The 25398-nt window shown below is 41.3% G+C and overlaps 1 protein-coding gene across 3 annotated transcripts in view; it reads left to right on the top strand.

The window, feature by feature from the left end:
• Positions 1-25398, top strand: part of SLC39A11 (solute carrier family 39 member 11) — a 496966-nt gene that overhangs the window by 145040 nt on the left and 326528 nt on the right. For all 3 annotated transcript variants that reach the window (XM_027873289.1, XM_027873287.1, XM_027873288.1), the window contains exon 5: positions 21693-21834. In XM_027873289.1, coding sequence (XP_027729090.1) covers positions 21693-21834 — 142 coding nt within the window. The remainder of the gene's footprint in view (positions 1-21692; positions 21835-25398) is intronic.

A 25398-nucleotide genomic window follows, 5' to 3' on the forward strand; every position in this document is an offset into this window, starting at 1 on the left:
AGTATACGAGGATTTATATAGTGCCTAGTAGGTGCCAGGTACTGAGTTATTTTTTACAAATAATATCGAGAATGTCCTATAGGGTGGTGGAGCCAAGATGGCAGAGTGAAAGCAGTGACTTGATTGAGCTCTCCCCCAAACCCTTCCAAATACCTATAAAAAAATGGCTCTAAACAAATTCTAAAGCAGCAGAACCTACAAAAAGACAGAGTGAAACAAATTTCCAGCCCAAAACAACCTGGATGGTTGATCAGAAAGGTATATGGCGCTGGGCGGGGAGAGGAGCGCAGTGTAGCGTGGGCGCGGAGGCCGCAGCAACCCTGGAGCAGACCTCAGAGGACTGAATCCAGGGCAGCTGAGGCAGTTTACAGACTTCTCAACACATGAACGCCAAAGACAACATGGAAGGTCAGTGGGAAAAGTCTGTGACTGCGGTGAGAGAAGGAGTTAGTCTCAGTCGCAAGTCCCGAACGCGGCCTCTGGGGCAGCGGCTGCCTCCTGAGCTTCTGGTCCACAGACTGAGGGGGAATCGAGTGGCTGATCAGAGGGGGATTGCAGGGATCTTTTTGCCAGTGCTGAGGCAGGAATCTCTTGCTCTGCCCATGCTTGGATCTGGGTCACAGTTCTGAGGAGGGGTCCTGGGGTGAAAAGGAGTGCTGGTGTGGTGGAGCTTGTTGTGGCGGTAGAGAGGAAATACAAATAATATCTCATTTGATCCTCACAACAATCCTGGGAAGTAAGTGCTGTTATTATCCCCATTTTACAGTTGAGGAAATTGAGGCAGACAGAAATTAAGTGACTTGCCCAGGTCACATAACTAGAAAGTATTTGAGACTGGATTCAAACTCAGGTCTTCTTGACCCCAGGTCTAGCGCTCTTGTCCACAGCTGCCATCTGTCTGTCTGTCTGTCTGTCTGTCTGTCTGACTGACTCAGTATGCTTGGGAACATGCTGTAGGGAGACTCCAAAGGACCATTATATTTAGACCTGTTCTCCACTTTTACCAGTCCCTTTCTTGTGGGCCTGCATCCTCTACTGTGATTCCAGCTTTTTTAAGTCCTTAAGCTGACCCTTAGGGAGGATTAGGGGATAGTTCTCAGCTGTCAGAGACCTGAAAATCATTTGGCAACTGGTCACTTCTCCATTTTTCTCAGTCCCTCTGATGTCTGCCTGTTCCTTCTGTGCAGTTTTATGTCCTTGTAACTGGGGGTGTAATGGAGCAAACTCAATCTCGATTCCTGGTGATTGTTAAATTTTCAGTATGCAAATTTACTTCCTTGGAAATCAACAAAACTTACAAACCAGGGCTTGATTTACTGTTTTGTTGATTGCCTAGACTTAAGTGATGAAAATGTTAATAATGCAGATTAAACTTGTGAGTGTTTTTTGTTGTCGTTGTTGTGTTTTGGAGAACTGGTTGTTTCTATTTGCCAGCATGTCCCTGGTTGTAACTAGCACCACACGTAAGGTCTTCTTTCCCAGTTTTGAGAGTCACCTCTTTTACTTCTGCTCCAGCCTTGGAGCTAGTCTTGTTTATTATTGTTGTTGTTGTTCAGTTTTCAGTTGTGTCTGACTCTTCTTGAAGCCATTTGAGGTTTTCTTGGCAAAGATACTGGAGTGTTTTGCTCTTTCCTTTTCTAGCTCATTTTACAGATGAGGAAACTGAGGCAAACAGGGTTAAGTGACTTGCCCAGGGTCATCCAGCTAGTGTGTGAGGCCGTATTTGAACTCAGGTCTTCCTGACTCCAGGCTCAGCGCTGTATCCACTGCACCACCTAGCTGTTCAGGTCCTGTTCATAAGCCTTAATTTGCCCAGGGTCTGTGTTGGTAGCAATATCCCAGTCCTTGCCTCTATGCAAGTCAGGCTACTTCATACTTAAAACTATTCTCAAGATTTTATTGGGAGAGGTTGAAGATTTGGGGAAAGGTGATTGAGATTGCTGGAGAAAAAATGGAAGTGTATGGGAGCAAACAGAGGTGTTGGCATTGGCGAGGAGAAGGATCACATTTTTGTTAGAAATTGGGGGAAATAAATGAGTGGGAGATGATGTGGGGTTTTAAAATTGTCCAATCTACAAGAAAAAGCACTGAGGCAGAGCTCTGACCCAGTGGCACTTTCTAATCTAATCCCACTAATGAAGTAGACCTCAGATCTTCCTCACAATTTGAGATGCTCCCTTCCTCCAGAGCCTTGTTTTTATAGGGTTTAGCACCCAGATATGCAAAAGAGGCATGGTAATTGGTTGATAGACCATGCTCTTGAGGGCCAAAAATGAAGTATCAGCAGAGGAGTCACAGGTTGGGTGAAGCACAGGGCATCTCCACTGACTAAGTGGTCATGAGATGGTGGTTGCATAGGTTCCCAAAGTGGGCAGTATTGTCCCGTGGGGGGCACTGAAATGATGGCTAGGGCAGCATTTTTTTTTTAAGTGATGCAAATTAAAAAAGACACACATCAACTGTTAAAAGGTTAAAGAAAGTAGATTTCCAGGGGGGTGCTGAGTAATTAAATGTAAATGAAGTGGTAGGCCAAATAAATTTGGGAACCTCTGGGAGGCAGAAAAATCAGTTGAGGGACTTTCCAAAGAATCAAGGCATCCATCCATTCTGGGTTTGGACATGGAATTTGAATAAAACAGGAGGGAGATATCTTTGTCAGCATTCTGGTTATGAAGTGCAAATGAGCTTCATAACTGGTAAACAAGTAATGAACATTACATTAAAGTTTTAAGCCAGTTAAAAAGGCCTACCATAAGATCCTATCTTATCTAATGATCCCTATATGATTTGTGTAAAATATCAAACTGATTAATACTTATTGGAATAGAGAAGAGCAGGGGTCCAAATAAATCATTTCTCACAGTGATGTCAGTGGGTTTTGAGATAAAGAGAAGAGAAAACTCATGGTGAATGGCCTCAGTTTTTTTTTTTTCAGCAAAATAAGAAGCAAAGTGAGGGGCAGAGTAGGGAGAGATGTGGGAGGATTGAGGAGGGAAGAGAAGGTTTGAAATAACTTCTTTGGGAAGTGAGATTTGGAATCGTTTAGGAAGGAGTAAAAGGACAGTCTTGTGCAGTGAGGGCCCAGTTAAGGTAAGATAACATGAGTCTGTGATGTGCCCAGTCAGCGAAATGTGAGCCTTCCTCCAGATGTGTTCAGCATCTCATGGATAGGAGTGGAGAAGGGGGAGGGTGAGTGATCTTGGGCTGATGTCTCAGAAGAAATGAGTGGCAAGAGGATGAGAGAGAAAGGGATTACTAAGCAGATATCAATTTACATCTGAAATGTCTAACTTGGGTTGAAATTGGACAGCAAGGAAAGTGAGAAAATCCTGGGGGTGGAGGAATTGGAGGTCTCTTGGGTAAAGAGTAAATTTATGGGGGGATGAGGGATTGGGAGAGATAGAACTATAGAAGTCATGGTCACATAGGAAAATATCAGCTTCTAATTAGGGAAGTAGAACACTTGTGGGTCATGGTGAAATTTAGTATATGACCATTACTATGTGAGACTCAACCTGGAGTGAAGAAGGCTCTAGTAATTAAGGAGATTGAAGACATGGGAGGTTAGGGAGTTTGGGGAGCATTTACGTGGAAGTCCCCTAGTATAACGACAGGAGGAAGGGAGGAGAGGGAGATGGTAAGCTAGGTGTTGAACTCTTTGACTGGGGAATAAAGCATTTGTTAAAAGCTACTATGTGCTAGGCACTGGGCTGATACTGAGGATACCAATACAAGCAGAAAAGACAGGCCCTACTTTCAAGGAGCTTATGTTTAAAATAGGGAAGACAACTCATAAAGAGAGGCTGTAGAGGGGGTGTGGGAGGATGCCCTTACAAGGGCAAGGCTGACGTTGAGGAAGTAGATAAGCTTAAATAATGAAGAATGAATGAGGGAACATGGCCTGGGCACCTTGTAAAAGGGGAAGCTGGGCCAGGGACTAAGCAGTGAGGAGTGAGGGAGGGCCACAGTGTGGAGGCATCTCAATAGCCAGGGAGGTGAAGTTCTGAGAGTGAGGAGGGGAGACAGTGGTTACGTGGGCATGGCCTTTTAAAAAAAATGGTGGTCTAGACCAGGAAAGTACCAACCAGAGGAGAAGGGATGAAGGGTGGGGAACATTGCCTCTTTGAGAAAGGGGGAGAATGACCTGGGAGGTCAGCATATTGCAGCTACAATAATTTGGATTCAGTAGAAGCTTTTTGATTAAGTGTAATTTAAAGTAGGCCAGCTTCCTTAGTGAAAGGGAGATTCTGGAAGTGACAGTAGAGGGTAAGGAATATTGCAACTCTCCCTTCAGGGACGGTGTGTTGAGGGGTGTGAGAGAAGGATAGTCCTGGAGACACTGGCCGGTGTGGTCAGAAGGGAGCCAAGACTCAGCCCAGGCTAATAGACGGAAGGAATGTGAGCAATAGAGGTCCAAGGTGAAGGGGAGTTTATTCAGTATGGAACAGGAACCCTAGAGAACACAGTGGAAAGGTGGGCAGAGTTGGAGTGGGGTTGACTTGAAAAGTCTGCCCCCAAAGCTTCAGGGCCACAGGCTTCCTGGAACCAACATTGCCAAGTCCAGTTGGTGGGGCATGGGAGGGCTGGTCAACTGGTTTTCAGTTATATTTTCTTATAAGAATTATCTAATTCTTTCAGTTTTCCCATTCTTGTTATTGTTGCATTTGGTCCATTTGGGGGCATTTTAATGGTTTATTTGAGTATTATAGAGGAACTGTGCCCTGGGTTACTTTTTACTCTGCCTGACATTTTCCCAGGATTTTCTCCCATTCGTTTAAAATAGACGTGTGATGTGATTACATGCGGTAATGATTCCCAGTGCCAAACTGCTTCCTTCCCAGGCCATCTCCCTAGAGCAGTCTAAAAGTAATTCTGATATTAGTATATCCCCACATTATTTCTTTTCTTTTTTTTAAAGGAAATGTTATTATTTTCTCTCTCTTGAGTTTAACTCTAAATGAAAATATCTCTCAGATTTAGAAATACCAGTTATTTTTCTGGGAATATCTTTGGAGGCTGAGGGAAGGCAAAAACATCCAAGCCATGGGTCTAGACTTAATAATCCCTTTAAAGAATTTGCCAGTGGGCTGCATTATGGCCTCCCTGAAGTTGACCTCTCTAACTCCAAAATACTTAGCTTAGAATTGAATTTGAGCAGCATTCATCTATAATGTAGTATGGTGCTTCTCAAACTATGGGTCATGACCCCAAATGGGGTCACAAAAAATTTGGCAACAGCAAAAGGTTTCTGAACATGCAGTGACCAAAAGTTAATTAAAAATCAAACGCATAATGAATCAGAGGTGTTTCTGGCAGTTCTAGCCTATGTTGCATCATGCAACCTCACTGCAGCCTTGGTTCTGAACACAAAGCATGCGCACTTTGCACTGTGCGTGCCTTAATGCCATACAATGCCAACTAATACTACTGAAACGGGAAAAGGGGTTGCAAGTGGAAAGTTTAAGAAGCCCTCACATTGTAATGAATGCTGCAGTTGTTGTCATCAGTGAAACATGGAGCATCATTTAGAAAAACTGAGTTAAAACACAGTATATGGTATCTGCAGGACTGGCAGACTGTTCTTAGTTAAAAAAAAGTATTTCTTATGTTTCTTATACAGGGATGAGATAGTCAGTATATAAGAAAGTCACCAAAAATTATAACACACACCTGACTGCCGCTTTGTGCATTGTACTTAAAAAGTCTGGTGTGTTTGTGATTTAGTCAGCTGGACTGAGGCCCTGGTGAGGAGCTCCAGGAAGGGTCGTGTCCTTAGGACTTCCCTGCCCCACTAGACCTTCTATTTTAGCCTCTCCCTGCATCCTCCAGCCCCCTGAGCATTGCTGTTCATTTTCCACTATGCCTTCTGGGGCCCTAGAACCTACCAGCTGTCCTGCTGTTCCTTCCTCCAGACCCCAGGGCCTTAGTATCTGCACTGTTACTGTGCCCTAAAGATCCTTGGGTTTTGCCATCTACTCTGCAGGCACACGCTGCCTTTCTCTCTGCCCTGCAGTTGAACTCTGCTATGCGTTTTATCTCCCGCATTAGAACGTGAGCTCCTTGGGCTCCCAGGGCCTGCTTTCCTTTTCTGTTTTTATCCCTACTGCTTAACTTAGTGGTAAGTGCTTAATGGATGCTCATTCATTCATACCTTCATTCACTCATAGGAATATGAATTCCGTCTGGGGGGAAGGTGAGATGAAACCATCCAGTATGGGTGTTTTCACACAAGCCCCAGACCACTGTCTCTGTAAGGAGTGACTCTTAAATCACAGGCAAGTTCCCCTTGGTGAATTCTGGAGTATCAACCCCAGGCACGCTGGGGTTCTTCAGGCCTCAATAGACATGATCACTGACAATTCCTGGGAGCCACTTTCCAGCGGAATATAGATGCCCCTAGATGTCCAGTTAGAACCCTTGAGGGGTGACAGCAAGCATTCATACAAAGATAGGAAACTCCAGAGTTTCTAAGTACTCATTCTGCTTATTTAGAGGGATCCTGCTTCCCTGTCTCTTTTGTGGTCAAACCACTCAGATCCAACCTGTGAGCTCCTTGAGAATAGGGCCTGTATTTTTGCCATTGTGTTAAGTCTTATTTCCTCATCTGTTTTTTTTTTTTTATAAACCCCATTTTTGTCACCTCCTCTATTGAGGGTAGAAATCATGTCTAGTACTACCCAGAGCACCTGGCACAGAGCTAGGCACTAAGTAATTACTTGTTGGTTGAATGGGTAAGTGAAACTGAGCAAGGGCTCTGGTTGATAATTTTAAAAATACATATCCCCAGGGCAATCTTAAAATGCCCCTAATAATCTGAAACTCACTGAATTGCTTGGGATCCAGCCATACAAAGACTCAGGGTATACTTAGTACTAACATAGCATGTCAAAAATGGATAAAAATCCCATTATACAAGCTATGCAAATGAACTTAGGCTTCTACTCCAGAAAGAAACAAAATAACTGAAAATAGCAATCCTAAAATAAAGTTAACAGAGGACCTATGTTCCCAGAGGTACCTTTCAGGACACTCAGGTTCACACCGTGAACCTTATGATTGATGCATTCATTGTACAGAGGCAAAGGAATAAGGCCGAATGAGAATATATGAATGAATATGTGAGTGAATGATTGAGTGGAATTCCATCTCATCATCATCATCACTGGGAAAACTCATAATCCTATAAGATGTGATATTTCTTGGTTCTCATACCTGCTCACTACCCTCTGCCTCACTGAGGGTAGCGAAGAGCCATGAACTCTAAAACCTCCATTTAAGGAAGGAGGCTCAAGACAGATACCTCCTCATTTCCACCTGGCTTTGGGACTTCCCCACGCCCCCATTTTGGGTACCTTGCACTCCCTGCTCCACCAACTTTTCAGCATCCTTTTGTGTGTTGTCTTCCTCTGTTAGATTGTAAGCTCCTTGAGGGCAGGCTGTCTTTTCTTTTTTCTTTTTGTATTTGTATCCCCAGCACTTAGCACAGTGCCAGGCACATAGTAGGCGATTAATAAGCATTTATCGACTACTGACTATTAACTGACAGCTGGTTCAGCAATCCAACAGTAAGGAACAAGTCACCTGACTTTGATGTTCATCAGGGCACAGTAGTGTGACACCCTGACTGGTGGGGACTTAGGGAACCTGTGGCAAGTGGGATGGGGAATGAATGACTTGTCTGTGGTCATTAACGCTTTAGTGGGAGAGCTGAGAAAGAGATGCAGCAGCCCTCATTTTTGGAGGCCGGGAGGCCTCCCTACTTATTTCACCTTATCATCTTATCAGTTTCAAGGCCAGTCTCACCTTGTGATACAGACCTCTGCAGGAGTTTTCAGGAGAAAAAGGCATCCATTGTGGAAGGGTCAGTTGTGTTCTAGTTAGTAAAAGGGGCAGCATTTAAGTATTTTTCCATTGTGTAGAATGATTTTAGATTGTGTTACAAGTATCATTATTATTGCAATTTCTCAGGAATAAAAACAACCTCAATTATTTAACATCACCTCGTGTGACTGTGTGAAACAGGAAGAGTGAGAGGAGAGAAAGGAGGATTTAGAGTGATCAAAGGGGAATCTAGTGAAGTTACCTCCTGCATCCCTTTCCACAGCAGGAGAGGAACTTTTGCAGGGAAGTGGGTGGCTTTCAAGAGGCCCACTCCCTACTCCACTGCTGTGTAACTCTCTGCCTTTTTAAAAAAAATTTAGCTCTAGTGAGCAGTGGACCCCAATTAGTCCACCTGGCCTTTCCCTTTTTCCCTTCACCCGGGTGTTTTGACCTGCTAACAAGTCCCAATTAAAGGGCCTGCTTAGCATGGGGTAGGGAGAGGCTCAGAGCCTTTACAGCTAGAAGAGGTGAAATCCAGCAGGGAATGTTAGTAGCGTTTTTTTCTTTTTCCACATGAGTGAGATAAAAGGCTTGTGTGTGTTTGTGTGTGTTTGGTGAAGGTCAGGCTTTCCTACATTTAGTCACCGAATATCCTGGAGAGGTTGAAGAAGCTAGGCCCTTCTGCTTTGCCCTCTCCTGGCTCAGCTATGAGCAGGACAGAGACATCTCTGATGAGATCTGGCACTGAAGGGATTAATGAGGGGCATAGGGAGGTAGGAACACAAGCACAGGGACATTTGCTTTTGAGAATTTGGACAAACACAGATGGCTTACAAATAAATTGTTGGTGCTGCTGGGTAGCTTAATGATACTTAGCCGGTTGTTGCTTAATGCCATTGCATTTTGTTTTCCATTATAAACTTCATTTGGGGATGGGCCCATCCATTCAATTCTGCTCTGGGCATTTAATTTAGTGACATGTTTCTGTGGCTCAGTAACAAACAGCAGTTGTCTTTCTGATACTGGAGACCTTCAGCAATTATGAGTTGCGTGTGACTTTTATTTCTTAAAGGAGTGATTAAAACAAAAAGAAAGGAAGGAAGAAAAACAACAAAAAACATGTACTTTTCATCTGTGGCCTGTCCCAGCAGTCCCTTTCTTCTATCTTTTTTCCCCCCAAGTTTTCTTTTCAGAAAATGTTTTTCTGCTCTAGCCTAGGTACCCCTCTGTGGCCTTTCTACAGGGGGAGGAAGTTTATGTGTTTATTCAGAGTCAATGACCTAACCCAAACCTTGACTAGATAATAAAAGAAGCCACAGGACAACAGCAGTCTCATTTTCTGAGGTCTTGGCTCTGTGTTTCTGTGTACCGCCCAGCAGTCTACTCCCTGTTCTCTGTACATTTGAGATGGGAGGGAGTGCCAGGAGGGAGTGAAGAAGGAATAAAGAGGTAGAAGAGGGAAAAAAAGAGAGCTTTTCAACTTTGCACAGAAGCATTTTAAATGTTTTTCACCTCAGCATTTGGAAACCGCAAGTTAATGTAGCAGAATTGCAATGTCATGAGCTCCAGGGGACAATCCAAGTACTTTGGAAAGATGTTCCATGATTCATCACCCTGTGGGATGGAAAACAGAGCATTAGGCCCTCTGCACCGGGATGAAACAACGGTCAGATGTTTTGTACAATGACCTCATAATTGTTCTTCCTGCTTCCCATTTCCCCTTTCTCCACCCCATACTCCATACAGCTGGTAAGTTGATAGTCACAAAACCTCGAGGTGACTATTTTGTTGTTGTTCAGTTGTTTCAGTCATGTCCAACTCTTTGTGACCCATTTGAGGTTTTCTTAGCAGAGATACTGAAGTGGTTTACCATTTTCATTTCCTTCTCCAGCTCATTTTACAGATGAGGAAACTGAGGCAAGCAAGGTTAAGTGACTTGATCAGGGTCACACAGCTAGTAAGTGTCTGAGGCCAGATTTGAACTTAGGAAGAACAGTCTCCCTGACTTTAGGCCCAGCACTCTATGCACTATGGCGCCATCTAGCTGCTCCAGGAGTGACCATTTTACTCCTCTGTTAAAAAAAAATCTGCAATGAGTCCATATTGTGGGAAGGACTGAAGGCCCTTCTAATCTGTCCCCTGCTTCCTGCCTTTCCAGCCTGATTTCCCCATTCGTACATTTTTCCCATATATCACATTCCCCATATATCACATTCTATGTCACAAACCTGTGCCTTTTGCGCAGACTGTCCCTAGACTCTAGAATGTCCACCTTCTTCGCCTGTGCCTCTTAGAATCACTGCCTTCCTTCAAAGCTCAGCTCGAATATTACCTTCCCTTTTGATGCCTTTCTTGACTCCTCATTTGGTGTGTTTTCTACTTATTGAAATTACTTTGCTTATCCTGCATATTTTTTAAAATCTGTGTATGTTACCCCCTCTCCCCAAGTGTATTTGGTTTTTGTTTTTATATCCCAGGCACCTAGCACATGGTAGGGACTTAATTTTTTTTTTTAATTGAACTGGAATGGAGGAATAGGGACATAAACTCCTACCATGGTGGCGTCAGTATGAATATTATGAGGATTGAATGAGATCACAAATATTAGAGTGCTTTGTGAAGTTAAGCGCTCTGTAGGAGCATCTGTCAGGGTTGGTATCAGGGAGGCAGAGATACAGGAATGACTGTTAGATGAGGGCTGAGATATTGAGAGGGAATTCCTGATTAGGGACTTTTTAGTCACTAATGTGCAAGCCAGAGTTAAGTTATATAATCTAAACATATATATGTGTGTACATGCATATGTAGTTGCTACAGTTCTTTGTAAAGCAATGAGTTTACCATATGTAAATGTAATCCAGGCCTGTAATCTAGGCTTTTTATGATGAGTCAGAAAACAGCTTGGATCAGTTTCCTATAGAAGTGCTGTGGCAGCCCCCCCCCCCCATTTAGTTAAACATTTTCAGGAGGTAGAAAACAACCCTCAGTTCACAAAGTGTGTGCTGTTCTCTTGTCCTGTGACTACTGTTGTAAGGTCACAAATGAAGACTGTTAGTGGATATGGTTCTGAGGACTATACTTTGGTATTTTCCTTGTTACAAGTGAAAAGCCCTATACTTAGGCTATATCTGTACAAGTGATAGGGTAGAGGAGATATACTTATGCAGTAGTTTAAGTTGTCTAGCCTCAGGAAAAAGACCTTGGTATTCTAGCAAGCTCAGTATGAATCAGGAGAGTGATACAGTAATCAAAAAAGCTCATGTGATCTTAGGTTCCATTAACAAAAGATCAGTGAATAGGATAAGGGAAATATGGGCCCACTCTACTCTGTCCTGGTCAGACCACATCTGAGTTATGGGGTTTAGTTCTGGGAACCACATTTTAAGAAAAACATTTAAGAAGGTGATCAGGATGGGGAGGAAACTTAAAACCTTGCCTTCATGAGAATTATTAGAAAGAACTAGGGGTATGTGGTCTGGAGAAGAGAAGGTGGAATGGGGACATGATAGCTATCTAAGATTTTATGGGTGCTCGATATAAGAACTTTTTTTTTCTTAATCAAAACTGTCTAAAAATGGGCATACCAGTTCAATGATTGGTGAATTATCTGATCATAATCTTTTATTATTCTCTCTTTGCTGGGTATCTTTTTGACCACTAACCCTGTTCTTCCCACACCAGTACCTCCATTCCCCTCACTCTTCAGGCCCTTTCACATGCCATCAGCCTTGCTGGATTCACTCTTCTGCCTTCCTTAGCATGGTCTTTGCTGAATTAGTACACTGGAATCTCTTGCCCCCCTTTGTCCATTGACCAGATCATGTCCTGAAAATCCTAACCTTTGATTATTTCCACTACTTGCCTTCTTTGCTTTTTGTTAGTGTCCTGCTGAAGTAAGCAGAGAAATTCATGAAATCATGTGAACTGGATCCACTAGAAATTTGTGTTACACAATCTCAGCTGGGTCCTCACTATATAGCAAGGCAATACTTTTATGCCTCCTTAATTGATTCCTTCTTCCACACGTAACAATGGCTGTTGCAGAATTTTCCTTCCTCCTTCAGCCTTCCATAAGTACTCCCTCCTCTGTCCTCTCAGTGAAGGACCTCGCCGTAATACCCCACTGAAAAAATTGAGTGTGTTAGCTAAGAGTTCTATCCTCTTCACACATCCTCATCTCACATCACTTACATATCTTCTTTTAGTAGTGCCTCCTTCATCCCTTTCTTGGATGAAGAGGTGGCCCTTCTTACTAAGGCAAACCCGTCTGCATACAGCCTTGAGCCCATACCTTGCTGTCTTCTTCAGCAGATTGTCCACTCAGTCAACCCCACTCTCTAATCTTCAGTCTCTCCTTATCTACTGACTTCTTTTCTACTCCCTGCAAACAAGTATATGTCTTCCCTTTTCCTTAAAAAAACTCACTTGATCCAGCCATCCAAGGTAGACATCACCAAATATTTCTGCTAAACTCTGTAAGAAAGAATCTATACTAGATGCCTCCATTTCCTCGTTGCTCATTTGTATCTAAACCCTCTGCAATCTGGCTTCTGATCCTATCATTCAACAGAAACTACTCTCTCCAAAATTACCATTGATCTCTTCATTGCCAAATCTTCATTGCCAAAGACCATTTCCTTTGCTCAGTCCTTATCCTTCCTGACCTCTCTGCAACCTTAGATGCTAGTGATTAGCCTTTCCTTCTCAATATTCTCTTATTTAAGTTTTCATGACATGACTCTCTCCCAGTGATCACTCTTTCTCAGTCCCCTTTATTGGATCTTCTTCTAGGTTATGCCCACTAACCATGGGTATTGCCAAGGCCCTATCCCTTGCTTTCTTTTGTTCTTCTACATTATCTCACTTGTTAAACTTATAAGCTCCCATGTGGTCAGTTATCATCTCTATGCAGATGATTCCCAGATCTGTATATATAATCTTAACCTCCCTTAAGCTCTAGTTTTGTATTATGAACTGTCTTTTGGATATTTTGAATTGGGTATCCTGTAGGCATCTGAAATGCAACATAACCAAAATAAAACTCACTATCTTTTCTCTAAAACACTATCCTCTTCTCAAGTTTCTTATTACTGTTGAGTACACAACTATCCTTCCACTTACCCAGGCTTTCCAACCTTGCCATTATGCTCAGCACCTCACTCTCACTCACTCCACATATCCCATCATTGTCAAATTTTGTAGTTTTTATCTTCGTGACATCTCTGATGTCTGCATATCTGTCTGTCTGTCTGTCTATCTATGTATCTACCTATCTATCTACCTATCTCTTCCTTCTCCATGAAACATTTCTCAGACTCTCTGTTAAAGGGAAGAGCAGAATTAACTTTGTTACTTTTATATCCTGGTACTCAGTACAGTACCTTATGTATAATAGGTTCTGAGTTAATAGTTTTTAAGTTGAATTGAGTAGGCTATCATGGAGAAGAGGTGGGATTGGGAAAGAGTGGGAATATTGTTTATTTGGTTCCTTTTAAAATGGCCATAGGTAAATATTCATCCTATAAGATTTAGGAGGGTGATAAGAAGAAATTTGTTGGAATCTACAATTGCACCTAAGTCTGGTAATCAAAAGAAATATGAAATGATAAAAGTGCAAAAGCATATCAAGCTGAAAGTGTGGGTTTTAGGTTTGGGGTGTTTTTCTGTTTGTTTGTTCTTAGTAGGTTGGAAATAATAGTTTAGTTTTGTTTTTTTTTTAATATTGCTCTTTACGGTTTGCAAGTATTTACTTCACTGCAGTCCTATGAGATAGGTAGAGCAAATATTATCATCCCTATTTTACAAATGAGGAAAATGAGGCTGAGAGGGGTTAATTGGCTTGCTAAAGTTCACAGAAAATTGTAAAGTGAACTGGGGGGCAGCAAGGTGACACAGTGGATAGAGCACTGGCCCTGGAGTCAGGAAGACCTGAGTTCAGATCCAGCCTCAGACACGTACTAGCTGTGTGACCCTGGGCAAGTCACTTAACCCCCATTGCCTCCAAAAACAAAAACAAAAACAAACCAACAACAACAAAAAGAAAGTGAATTGCTCAATTGATGAACTTTTCTTCTTGTAGGAGGTTACAAGAATTGAATCCTTACTTGGGAGGGGGAGCTTATGAGAGTTACCATTAGCGTCAACATTTTTATAACTCCTCAAGGCCCTAGTCACCCCCCAACTAATGCTAAAACCAAAGCAAGGTTTAATGGTAGCTGTACAGAAACAAGGGGCTCTCTCCCCCAGGCCTCCTTGCCTCTGGCTTTCATTCACTGCCTCAGTACATAACAGCTTTAGTGCTTATGGATGCTACAGAGTCTCTGTTGGAATGAAGTTATTCCCTTTTCATATCCTACCCCTAGTTAAGCATCTATCACATTATAAAAAGAAAGAAAACAACAGGAGGGCAATCAGCTGATGTCTTCTCATAATGAAACATGCCTTTATTGCAGCAGTGACTTCTTAGATGCCTGCATAAGGAGATGTAGAATTAGAAATAATTAAAACATATAAACAACCCAAGAGCTGAGAATATATTGCAGTGTTTGGCAGCTGGGGGTAATTGGACAGTATCTGTGAGGCAAGGACTTGGTGAATCCTCAAGTTCCTTTCTGCGTCTGAGCTTCTCTCTCCGTCTGAGCTTCTCTCTCTGTCTAGCTTTAAGGTAGTCCTGAGACATCCTGACAGGTTCTCTCTTTGTGTGATCCCCATTGAAGTGGTGGAAGCATTCCTGAGGCACCCTGGTGGGACACTCCAGGGGACTTCTAAGCTTCAGGGGGAGCAGCCTTCCAAGCTGCCAAGCTTGGGGAAAAGCTCACAAAGAGACCATAGAATTTGGCTTTCAGAGCCAGGAGGGCAATTGTTTAGCACAGCCCCTAATTTGGGAATTAATGGAGGTGCTGCTGCCCTCATTAAACTGCATCAAGGAAAGTAATGAGTAGAATAATGGAGCAGCCAGTGTTACACAAATGGAAAGATAATAAATGATGGATTTAGTCAAGCCATTACTTGGAAAGAAAGAAATGAAAGAATTAGGTATCTTAATCCTCTAGTACAGAGGTTCTTAACCTGGCATCCACAAGGGGTCTGTTTTGACAGATTTCAGGTCTGTGAACTTGAATGAGGAAAAAAATTACATTTTTATTTCAATATAATTGATCTCCTTTGTAATCCTGAGTGTTTTATTTTATGTGTTCAAAAACATTATTCAGAGAAGGGATCCATAGGTTTCACCAGATTGCCAAAGGGATGACCCCAAAAGGTCAGGGTGAACCCCCTGCTCTAAGGTCTTGTTCTTAGTCATTAGAACTGAGACTTGTAGGGAAGTCACAGACTTTCAACCTCACACAGATATCTTTTGTGAGATTCTGTTATGAAAGATATTATTCACTGATTAAGAAAGCAAGGTGAATTGGGTAATCAATTTTTTTCCATAAGTGGTTACATTTCTGTGGATAGATCATAAAATGCTCCTAATTCTCATGTTTTAATTGGAATAAAGTGTCGTGTTTATTCATAAATACTTTTTGTCTAAGTTGGAATTGAAGGAGTTAAAAAATATACTGTCTTGGGGCAGCTAGGTGGCACAGTGGATAGAGCACCAGCCCTGAACTCAGGAGGACCTGAGTTCAAATCTGACCTCAGACCCAACACTTGACACGTACCAGCTGTGTGATCTTGGGCAAGTCACTTAACCCCGATTGCCTCACTAAAAAATATATCTATATATATAGATAGATATATAGATATATATATCTATCTATATATATAGATATATACTGTCTTTTTCATTTGAAGCTGATGGTGTGGTGGAAAAAACATGGGAATAAGAATCAGAGACTGTGGGCTAGAAATCCCAGTTCTGTTGCCTTTGGGACCCTGAGCAGTTAATTTCCAGACTTCAGTTTCTTAATCTGTAGAATGAAGGGGTTTGGAGTAGGCTCTCTAAGGTCTCTTTCTGCTCTGCATCCTATGATCCTGTGATCCAAACCATCATCAGATTATATTCTTTATGGAGTTACTTGAGAAATGAAGATGAATCACACTGAGCAATCTATAGCATCTTGCTCTCTCCCTCACCCCCACCCCCTTTGTGACCACTGTATTCATTTCCAAAATGGCAGACCATTATTTGAAGCAGAAGTGTTGAGCATGAGGCCCACAGCACTCCCTAGTGCAGCCAGATCAGATTAAAATATAATTAGGAAATATTTAACAAAATAAATATACATGGATAATATTAACATTTGGTTTACACAGGGATGTATGATTTCCTGGCCCCCATTTCTGTTTTAAGTTTGATACCATTGGTTTGGAGTACTGGCTTTGGCTCTGGTATAGAATAAAATTCACCCAATTGGGTTATCGGACTCATGATCTTAGCCTTATTAGTACTAAACAGTGGAATTAGCCAGTGTTTAGTAGAAGGGTAAACCTTCATTCTCATGTTCTAACAGAGTAGAATCACAAGTTTTCTGAAATATCACCTTTAACTAATGTCAAAATTCTTCCATAGTTCCATTGTTTCTTTGTTCAGGAGCCACTGTTCAGATTTTTACTCTCTTGATCTCATGAGAAATGCAAAAGTCCCTGCCATAAAGCTTCATTTATAACATTCTTGGTATCCCTGCAGAGGTACTTTAGGAACTAAACAGCATGATGAATATGCTTTATAAAGAATATGTATTGTAGTGAATAGTGTTAATAGTGAGGATTTGGTGTAAGTTCCCTGAATCTGCTAATGTTCCCTCCATTAGGCACTGGGGTCAAGTCAACAAGCATTTGTTAAACCTTATTTTGTAGCAGGCACTGTGCTAAATAAATAAACTCTAGTAAGACAAAGAAAGGTAAAGACAGTTCCTGCTTTCCAGGAGCTCACAATAATGGGGAACACAACATGCAAACAACTTTGTACATGCAAGATATATACAATGTAAATTGGAGGTGATTTCAGAGGGAAGGCACAAACATTAACAGGACCGGGACAAGTTTCTTGTAGAAGGTGAGATTTTACTCGAAAGATGCTAGGGAGGTCAGGAGGTGGATTTCTTGGATTTATTATTTTACAGCTGTGTGAAGAACAGATGAGAAAAGGGGAAAATACTGCAAGCAGGGAGAGCCATCAGATAACTGTTAATGTTCAAGGAAGACATAATGAGGCTTGGAATTAGGATGTTGGTCAAATGAATGGGAAAAAAAGGACAAATTTGACATATGTTGTGGTAGAAGCAACAACAAAGTAATTAATTGATTATTGAGAACTAGGAAGATGGGAGAGACAAAAATGGATGATGTTGATGTTGGGACAAAGAACAGTATTGGGTGGAATGATGATGAATTCAAGTTTTGGACATGTTGAGTTTAAAGTACTTGTGGGACATTATAGGCACGTTGAGATGATTGGTATTTGAAAGTTATCTTCAAAGGGATGAGGAGAGAACCATGGTCTAAAACAGAACCTTGGGGTGGCAGATGGATGATGTATCAGCATGGGATAATGAAAAAGAAAAAAAGAGAAGGAAAAAGAGAAGAACACTATCATGGAGTTCAAGAGAGGAGAGAGTATCTAGGAGGAAGAAGTGGTAAGCAATATCAAAGATGTCAGATAGAATCAGGACAGATGATATGAACTTAGTATTTAAAATATTGTTGTTATTTCCGTGCGCTTCCATGTCTCATGTAAAGTCACTAAGCAGAACCAGGAAAACTATATACACTGGCTACAAATCAATCAGTAAACATTTATTAAGTTCCTACTATGTGCCAGGCACTATGCCAACTACTGGCAAGTTGGAGAAGGAAATGACAAACTACTCTAGTATCTTTGCCAAGAAATCCCCAAATGGGGTTGCAAAGAGTCAGGCACAACTGAAAATGACTGAACAACAATAAAAATATCTCATTGGTAACCTTGGAGAACAGTTTCAATGAAGTGGTACAATCAAAAGATGAATTGTAAGGCACTAATGGGAGATGCAGTAGAAGCATTGAAAGCAGATAACTCTTTTTAGTATCTTGGAAGTAAAAAGTAAGAGAAAGCTATAGGGCAATAGAAGAGCAAATGGCAGGGTTAAATGAAGATTGTTTTATGGATGGAGGAGAAGACGACTTCCCATGTTTTATGGGCATCAGGGAGGTAAACCGTAGAAAGTGAGTGAAGATGAAAAGGGAAGGAATGTTTGGTGGCAAAGTCCCATAGAGGTGATAGTAGGGGACTGGATTAAGGGCACAAATAGGGGGGTCTGCCTCAAAAAGGAAAAGAGATTCTTCCTTCTCAAAGACTAGAGCAAAGGACAAAAGGGAGAAGACATAGGGGAACAAGTTAGTGACAGAACCAAGACAGAAGTCACTCTCCAGACTTGAAACTTATAATCCATTTAAAGTCAGCTTTAATTCGGTTACATTTTAAAATACATGACTTCAATCACTGTGTCAGGTTTCCTATTTTTGCAAGCACGATTATTATTCCTACTCAATTTTCCTGTATTGAAATAATGGGAATCAGCAGAGAAGGAATAAAAGCATGGCCCAAACATACCTTGTTCTTCCATACTTGAATAACTCCTTCCTATTCCTCCTACAGACACATAGAATTATAGGCAACTCTCTGTTATTTATACAAACATATATATAAAATTTAGTGATTACTCAAACAGCTCATTTCCACAGAGAGAATCAGTGCCCTCCCCAAACAGAGCTAGTAATGTCACCAAGGAGCTAATGGTTGAAATAGACTCATTAAGAATTTACTTCCTTACTATGCCCAAAGGGCTGTAAAACTGTGCATACCCTTTGACTCATCAATAGCACTTGTAGAGCTGTATCCCAAAGAGATCATACAAATGGGAAAAGGCCCACATGTACAAAAATATTTATAGTGGCTCTTTTTGTGGTGGCAAAGAATTAGAAATTGAGGAAATGCCCATCAGTTGGGGAATGGCTAAGTTGTGGTGTATGAATGTAATTGAATACTATTGTGCTATAAGAAATGATGAGCAGGGTGACTTCAGAAAAACCTGGAAAGACCTGTATGGTCTGATGCTGAGTGAAGTGAGCAGAACCAGGAGAACATTGTACACAGTAAAAGCCACATCGTGTGATGACTAACTTTGATGGACTCATCTCTTCTTAGCAATGCAAGGATCTAAGACAACTCCAGAAGACTCATGATGGAAAATGCTATTCACATCCAGAAAAAGAGCTATGGAGTTTGAATGCAGATCAAAGCATTATTATTTGCTCTCTCTCTCTTTTTTTTTTGTTTCTTCTTTCTCGTGGTTCCTCCCATTGGTTCTAATTCTTCTGTACAACATGAAAATAGGTTTAATATATGCATATACAAATAATATATACATATATTATTGCATGCTCTCTTGGGGTGGGGGGAGGGATGGGGAGAAAATTTGGAACTTAATATCTTATGGAAGTGAATGTCAAAAACTAAAAATAAATTAATAAATTTAAAATAAAGAAAAAGAATTTACCTTCTTTTCTCATTGTTGCCATTCAAATGAAGGGAGGAAGAGAAGGAAGAGAAGCTAGGGGACAGCACGACCAAATGAAAACTTCTTATGGATACAGGGAAACTTCACATGTTTTTTAGGCAGAGTGTATGAAACTGGCAGAAATAGATTGAAGATGAGAGGGAGGGAAGGAATGATTGATGGGGCAATGGCTTCAAGGAGATAATAAGAGACTAGATCAAAGACACAAATAGAGTTGATATCCAGAAGGAAAAGGGATGTCTTTTTCTTAAAGACTGGCCCATAGGAAAAAGGAAAGAAGACATAGGGAGTAACAAGTCAGTTGTAGAACCAAGAGTGATCCAGATTTTAAGACCTAAAATCCATTTAAAGACTGACTTCAGTCACTGAATCAGTTTTCGTATTTTTACAGGCATAATTATTGTTCCCAGGTAAATTTTCCTGCATTGAAATAATGGGAATCAGCAAAGAGAAGATTTTCTAATGAGAGATCCTTCTCCTGAGCAAGGAACCATTTCTGTCAACAAATCTGGGGAAGGTGATTGAAAATGAAGATTTATACATTTATGCCTCCTCACAATCCCACATAAATGCATGCCTGAAACACACCTTTTCATCAACTACACATGAATAGCTTGTCATTCCTCTTACATACACACAGAATTATAGGCAACTCTGTTACTTTGGAAGAAAATGTACTTGCAATTCAAAGGTAACCCAAACAGCTCATTTCTACAGAGTCAGTTTTCTCCCCAAACAAACCTGTTAGTGTAGCAGAAGAGCTATTGGTCCATCCAGACCAGTTTGTTAGGAATTTACCTTCCCACTGTTGCCACCCAAATGAAGAGAGGAAAAGAAGGAAGAGAGGCAAATGGCTTTCCAGGAACTGGTGTTGCCGAGTGTCAGTAACTAGTCCCTGAGTATTGGAGACATCTTACTGGGGAAGAGAACAAACATTTATTAAGCACCCATTGTATTCCAGGCACTGTGCCAAACACTTTACAAATATTATCCCATTTGATCCTTACAACAGCCCTGGGAAGTTGATCTCCATTTTACAGTTGTGCAAGGTCCTACAGCTACTCTGAGGCTGTATTTCAACTCAGGTGTTCATGACTGCAGGCCCAGGTCTCTGTGCACTGTGGTGCCACCTAGCTTCCTTGTAGTATCTAGCACCAGTATCTTGTACAGGTTGGTGTCTCCTAAATATCATTCTGATGCTTGGCCAGAAACCAAGAGCGTTACCTGTGAGCTTTGGTCTGCTGCTGGTCCTCACCAATACCTCTTTTTCAGGTTCCAGATTGTTTTCTTTTTTTCTTTTTTCTTTTTCTTTTTATTTCTTTTAATTTGTTTTAATTTAAAAAAATTTTTTTTCCAGGTTGTTTTCCAGATCTGACTATGTGAGTCCCCTACTCAGTCAATTCATTGACTCTCTATTGCCTGTAGGATAAATTATAAACTCATCTATATGGCTTTTCAAACCCTTCACAACCTGACACCAACCCATCTTTCCAGCCTTATAGGACAGTATTCCTCTGCTGTGGTGTACAGACTGGTCACACTGACCTTCTTCTCTTTGTTCCTCATAAGTGATGCTGTCTGCCTCCCACCTCCATGCCTTTGCAGTGGCTCTCCCATATGCCTGGAATGCACTTCCTCCTTACTGATGCCTCATAGACTCTTTCTCTTCCTTTAAGACTCAGCTCAAGCACCGTCTTTTTTAGGAAGCTTTTTCTTATCCTTCTAATTGCTAGTGTTTTCTTTCCCTAAGTACCTTGTATTTAGCTACTTTGTTTTTAATTTCTTTATATATTATGTATATCCTATATATGTAAGTACTTTTATCACCTACATTATATTTGTGTTCAGTCAGTCAGTAAGCACTTATAAAGTGCCTAGTATGTGCCAGGCAGGGGATACAAAGGAAGGCAAAAGGCAGTCCCTGCCCTCAAGGAGCTTCCAGTCTCATGAAGAAGACAACATGCAAACAACCATTTATAAACAAGCTATCTGCTGGATAAGTTGGGAATAATCAGCAAAGGCAAGGCATGAGCATTAAGAGGGGTTGGGAAAAGCTTCCTATAGAAGATGGAATTTTAGATGGGAATTGAAGGAAGCCCGAGAAATTAGGGGTAGAAATGAGGAAGGAGAGCATTCCAGACATGGAATATATCCCCGGTGTCTAGCCAGGTGCCTCATACATAGTTTGATGTTTAATAAATAGTTGTTGCTTGTTTGCTCATTGAGGGAAGGGACTGTGTTCTACTTCTGTCTTTTTATTCCAAATGTGTAGTAGCATGATGAGTTACTTACATAGCAGACACTTAATAAATGCTGTTGATTATTCACCGATTGATATCACATTGACTTTGGTGCTTCTTGTTTCAGGGTATGGCTGAGGACTCCCAAATGTCCCTAATGCTGAGCTTTGATTACAAATCAACGAAGGAGAAAGCCAACGCTGAATTCCCCCTGCCTTTCCATGAGAATGAGCTTTCTATCCGGATAGGAAGAACTGGACTTCATTCAGGCAAGCTTTTCAACCTAACCACGTACCCCTCCTGAATTGCTCAGTCAATTTTGTAGACAGGGACTTGGTAACTGAAAGAGTGATTGTAGGGACTTCCCATTTTTTATCTGATCTCACCAAGTGAGGTAAGGTATGGTATGGGTGGTCTCATAGACATAGCACTGTGGTGCTGGTTGAGCTGACTGGGTACTGTCAGTCAACAAGCATTTATTAAGTGCTTACAGGCATGGTCCCAAATAAGCATAGTATCATTGTCATTACCCCTCTCATTAGCATATGGTCTTTTAAAATGTCTTTATCAACTATTCCTCATCAAATGGTGACTCTGAATTACTGAGAAGAGGGGATCAGGAGCTAGAAGGTTGTTAGGTGTAGGCTGGGGAAAGGATGAGTTGATCTGGGCTCCCATCCTTTAAAGTCTGGTGATGACTGAACATGATGTCAATGTGGGTGGGTGGGGAGGGAGTTGTCTGTCCCCATGACTTGTCTAAAAACACTGGAATGCCGAGAGTATAGGAAGCAGGGAGAGATGACAGGAATTAACTCTATGCATAAGGAACAGTCAGGAAAGACTTGGTGTTTGAGTTCCTTGGGTTGGAATGCTGGAGAGTCATAGACTCTCTGTCTGCTCAGCTCCAGCCCTGTTGACTCATTCCAGGGTGGGGAGTGAAGGGGAAGAGGAGGCTGAGGAACCCTCTTGAAATTACATTGCAGTTAGAGTAAGTTCTCATCTCATGGTCTTGGAATAAGTCTTCTAAAGTGTAGATCCTCCAATACCTTTCATGTCCTGAAGCTTGGGTTTTTATTTATGCATCTGAGATGGTATGACAAGCACGACAAAATTTCAGAACTAAACTTGAAACACACAGTGCCATCTCTATAGCTTCCTTCCAAGATGGTAAAGGATGTGTAGATCTTAAAATGTGTTGTGACATTCTTTCTTGTGGTCGATTTGGGAAAATATGATTGTTTTTTCTACTAATTAACTGTATATAGACTGAGAAAAGCTTCAATATCCTGAGCATGTCCAGAATCTTGGCTTCATCCAATCAATCAATCAAAAAACATTTATTAGATGCCTGCTATGTGCCAGGCACTAGAGATGCAAGTCTAAAGAATGAGACAAATATCTCCGTGCTAGGAGCTTCCATTTCAATGGGGGAGATCAAAGGTATCTAGCAAATATGTACACAGCATCAATACAAAATATTTAAATGTAATGTAGTTTGAGAGGGAGAGAGAGCATTAACAGTTGGGATCAAGAGGAGATAGACCCCTTGATTAAGTGATTCCAAAAGAACTCCTAGGGTTATATTCATCAATAGCCCACTGGAAAGATACAGAACTTCATTTACTAAGTCTTTGTGTTACCACATAGCCCCCCTCCTTTTTTTTTTTTTGGCTCTGAGGCTTTGCTTTTCGTTGTTCATCCCTTGGACTTGGATCCCTTCCTCTTTTTACCATGATGGGGCCTAATTTAACTACACCATTCCCAGCCCATTTGAAAGTGTGAGCTTATTGTTAGCTTAGGTTGACATCTAAATACTTGAAAAGTAAATGAATGTACCTATCTTCTCTTTTTAAAGACTCTCTTCATACTCTACCACCATTTTCCATGTCAAATCACTTCCTACCCACTTTTGCTTAGTCTCCTCTCCCCTGGTTCACTCCAATCTTGACTTGCCCTTTTTTCTTCTTCAGAGCATGTATAGCCTCATTTTCCCACCAACTGTTTGTTTGTATCCCTGATTTCTCCTCTTCCCCTCCACGCCCCCATCCTCACGCCTTATTCCATCCTAAGATATTACTAATCTCTCTATGCACAGTATTCCTTCCCCCTCGGCACTACAATTTCTATGCCCTCTATTACACCTTCACCAGAATTAGATGGCTGATAAGTGCAGGCCTGATCCAGGATAACCCTTTACACTGCCTGAAACTCATCATTTTCCTTATTCATTCCAGGATAGCCAGGCAATTTTTGATAAAAATAGTCCTGAGCAAAGAAGTCATGAATCTCACAGAAATAAAGTCAATGTCTGTACAGTCCAGAGGGAGAAAAAATTGTAAATCCTAGGGAAACATCACCAACTTTTGTACAATTCAGTCAAATAGATTGGTAAATTCTAAGGAAACAAGACCAACTTTGTTAAGTCCAGATATATAGAGAAGTTACATTCCAGGGAATCACCATTAACTCTGTCACATTTGGGGAATGGAAGTAGCACTTTCAAAGCAAGGGTTCTTAGGACTTTTTGGGGTAGCCGGGCAGCTGCTTCAGAGATCGGGGAAAAGTCTCCTGTTGTAACTAGGTGTGAATATAGGGGAAAAAAATCCCACCTGACATCAAAAAGGGTGGGGAAAGTGTGACAAAATCCTCATTTGATGTCACAAGTGGGGTGGAACTGATGATGTAATAGGGGTTGACTGATATTACAGGGGCCTGGGACTGTAGGAAATTTTCCTACCCATTCATGGCATCCTGAAGGTAGGGCTAAAGAGTTTGAGTGACATGTCATATGGAGTCAACCACAAGTACTGCCCTTTTGCAGGTTTTCTGACTGACTTTGATCTGGGAAATCTTATGGAATTCAATGTGGAATTAAATTCAGATACCAGTCAAGTTTCTTCTAAGCACAAGACTATTATACCCCATACAGGAGAGACCTCTTGCAAATGTGATTAGTGTGGCAAAGGTTTTCTTCAGATAAGAGCCCTGAACATTTCATCAAAAAGTCCACTTAGGAGAGAAACCCTCCATAGGTGGTGAGTGTAGGAGAGGATAGAGCCAGCACTTAAATTTTTATAGACATCTGAAAATTTCCTCTCTGTGTCCCTACTTCATGTGGAAAATGGTGATGGTGCCAACCTACCTGCTGGTAATAACTCCTACAAAGAAGATAATGATGGCATGAGAGAGCAGGTTTTTAAAAAGCCATCTTACAAGAAACTGGTATGATAAAGGCATAGTAAAGAATAGGAATGATGCTGAAATGAACAGCGTAAGTTAATGGTACAGTTATGCCCTCCTGATAAGAATCTAGGCAGGACTGGTATTGTAGCTTATTATACATTTGAAGAGGTTTATATTTGGCTCTACCACTGAGGGGCCTACTGAGCACTTGAGCTGGGCCTAGTGTAGTGTAGTGGAAAGAGTATTTGATTTGCAGAGACCCAGGGTCAAGGTTCAGCCCTACTACTTACTTTTCAACCCTGGGGAAATCACTTAACCCCTCCGGCCTTAGCATAGTGCCTAGCACAAAGTTAGCACTTAGTGAATGTTTGTTGCCTTGCCCTGTCTCAGTTTCTTCCTCCATAAAACAAGGAAGTTTGGATTAGTGATCTCCAGGGTCTTTTCTGGCTCCTATGAATAGCATTTTCAATTTTTCTTCTTTGAAATTTATTCAGATCAAGTTATATATGCACTTCTACTGTAGTACATTCTCATTTATTTAGCCTAGTGCTCTACTTTCCAAAAAGTTATCTTCCTATGGTGAGTAAAGTGGAGTATTAAAGCATTACTTCTCTCTGTCCTATTTTTGTTTTTGCCCCTTGCTGGCTTTA

This window comes from Vombatus ursinus, unplaced genomic scaffold, assembly GCF_900497805.2.
Source record: "Vombatus ursinus unplaced genomic scaffold, bare-nosed wombat genome assembly UNPS02014801.1, whole genome shotgun sequence".
Lineage (NCBI taxonomy): Eukaryota > Metazoa > Chordata > Mammalia > Diprotodontia > Vombatidae > Vombatus > Vombatus ursinus.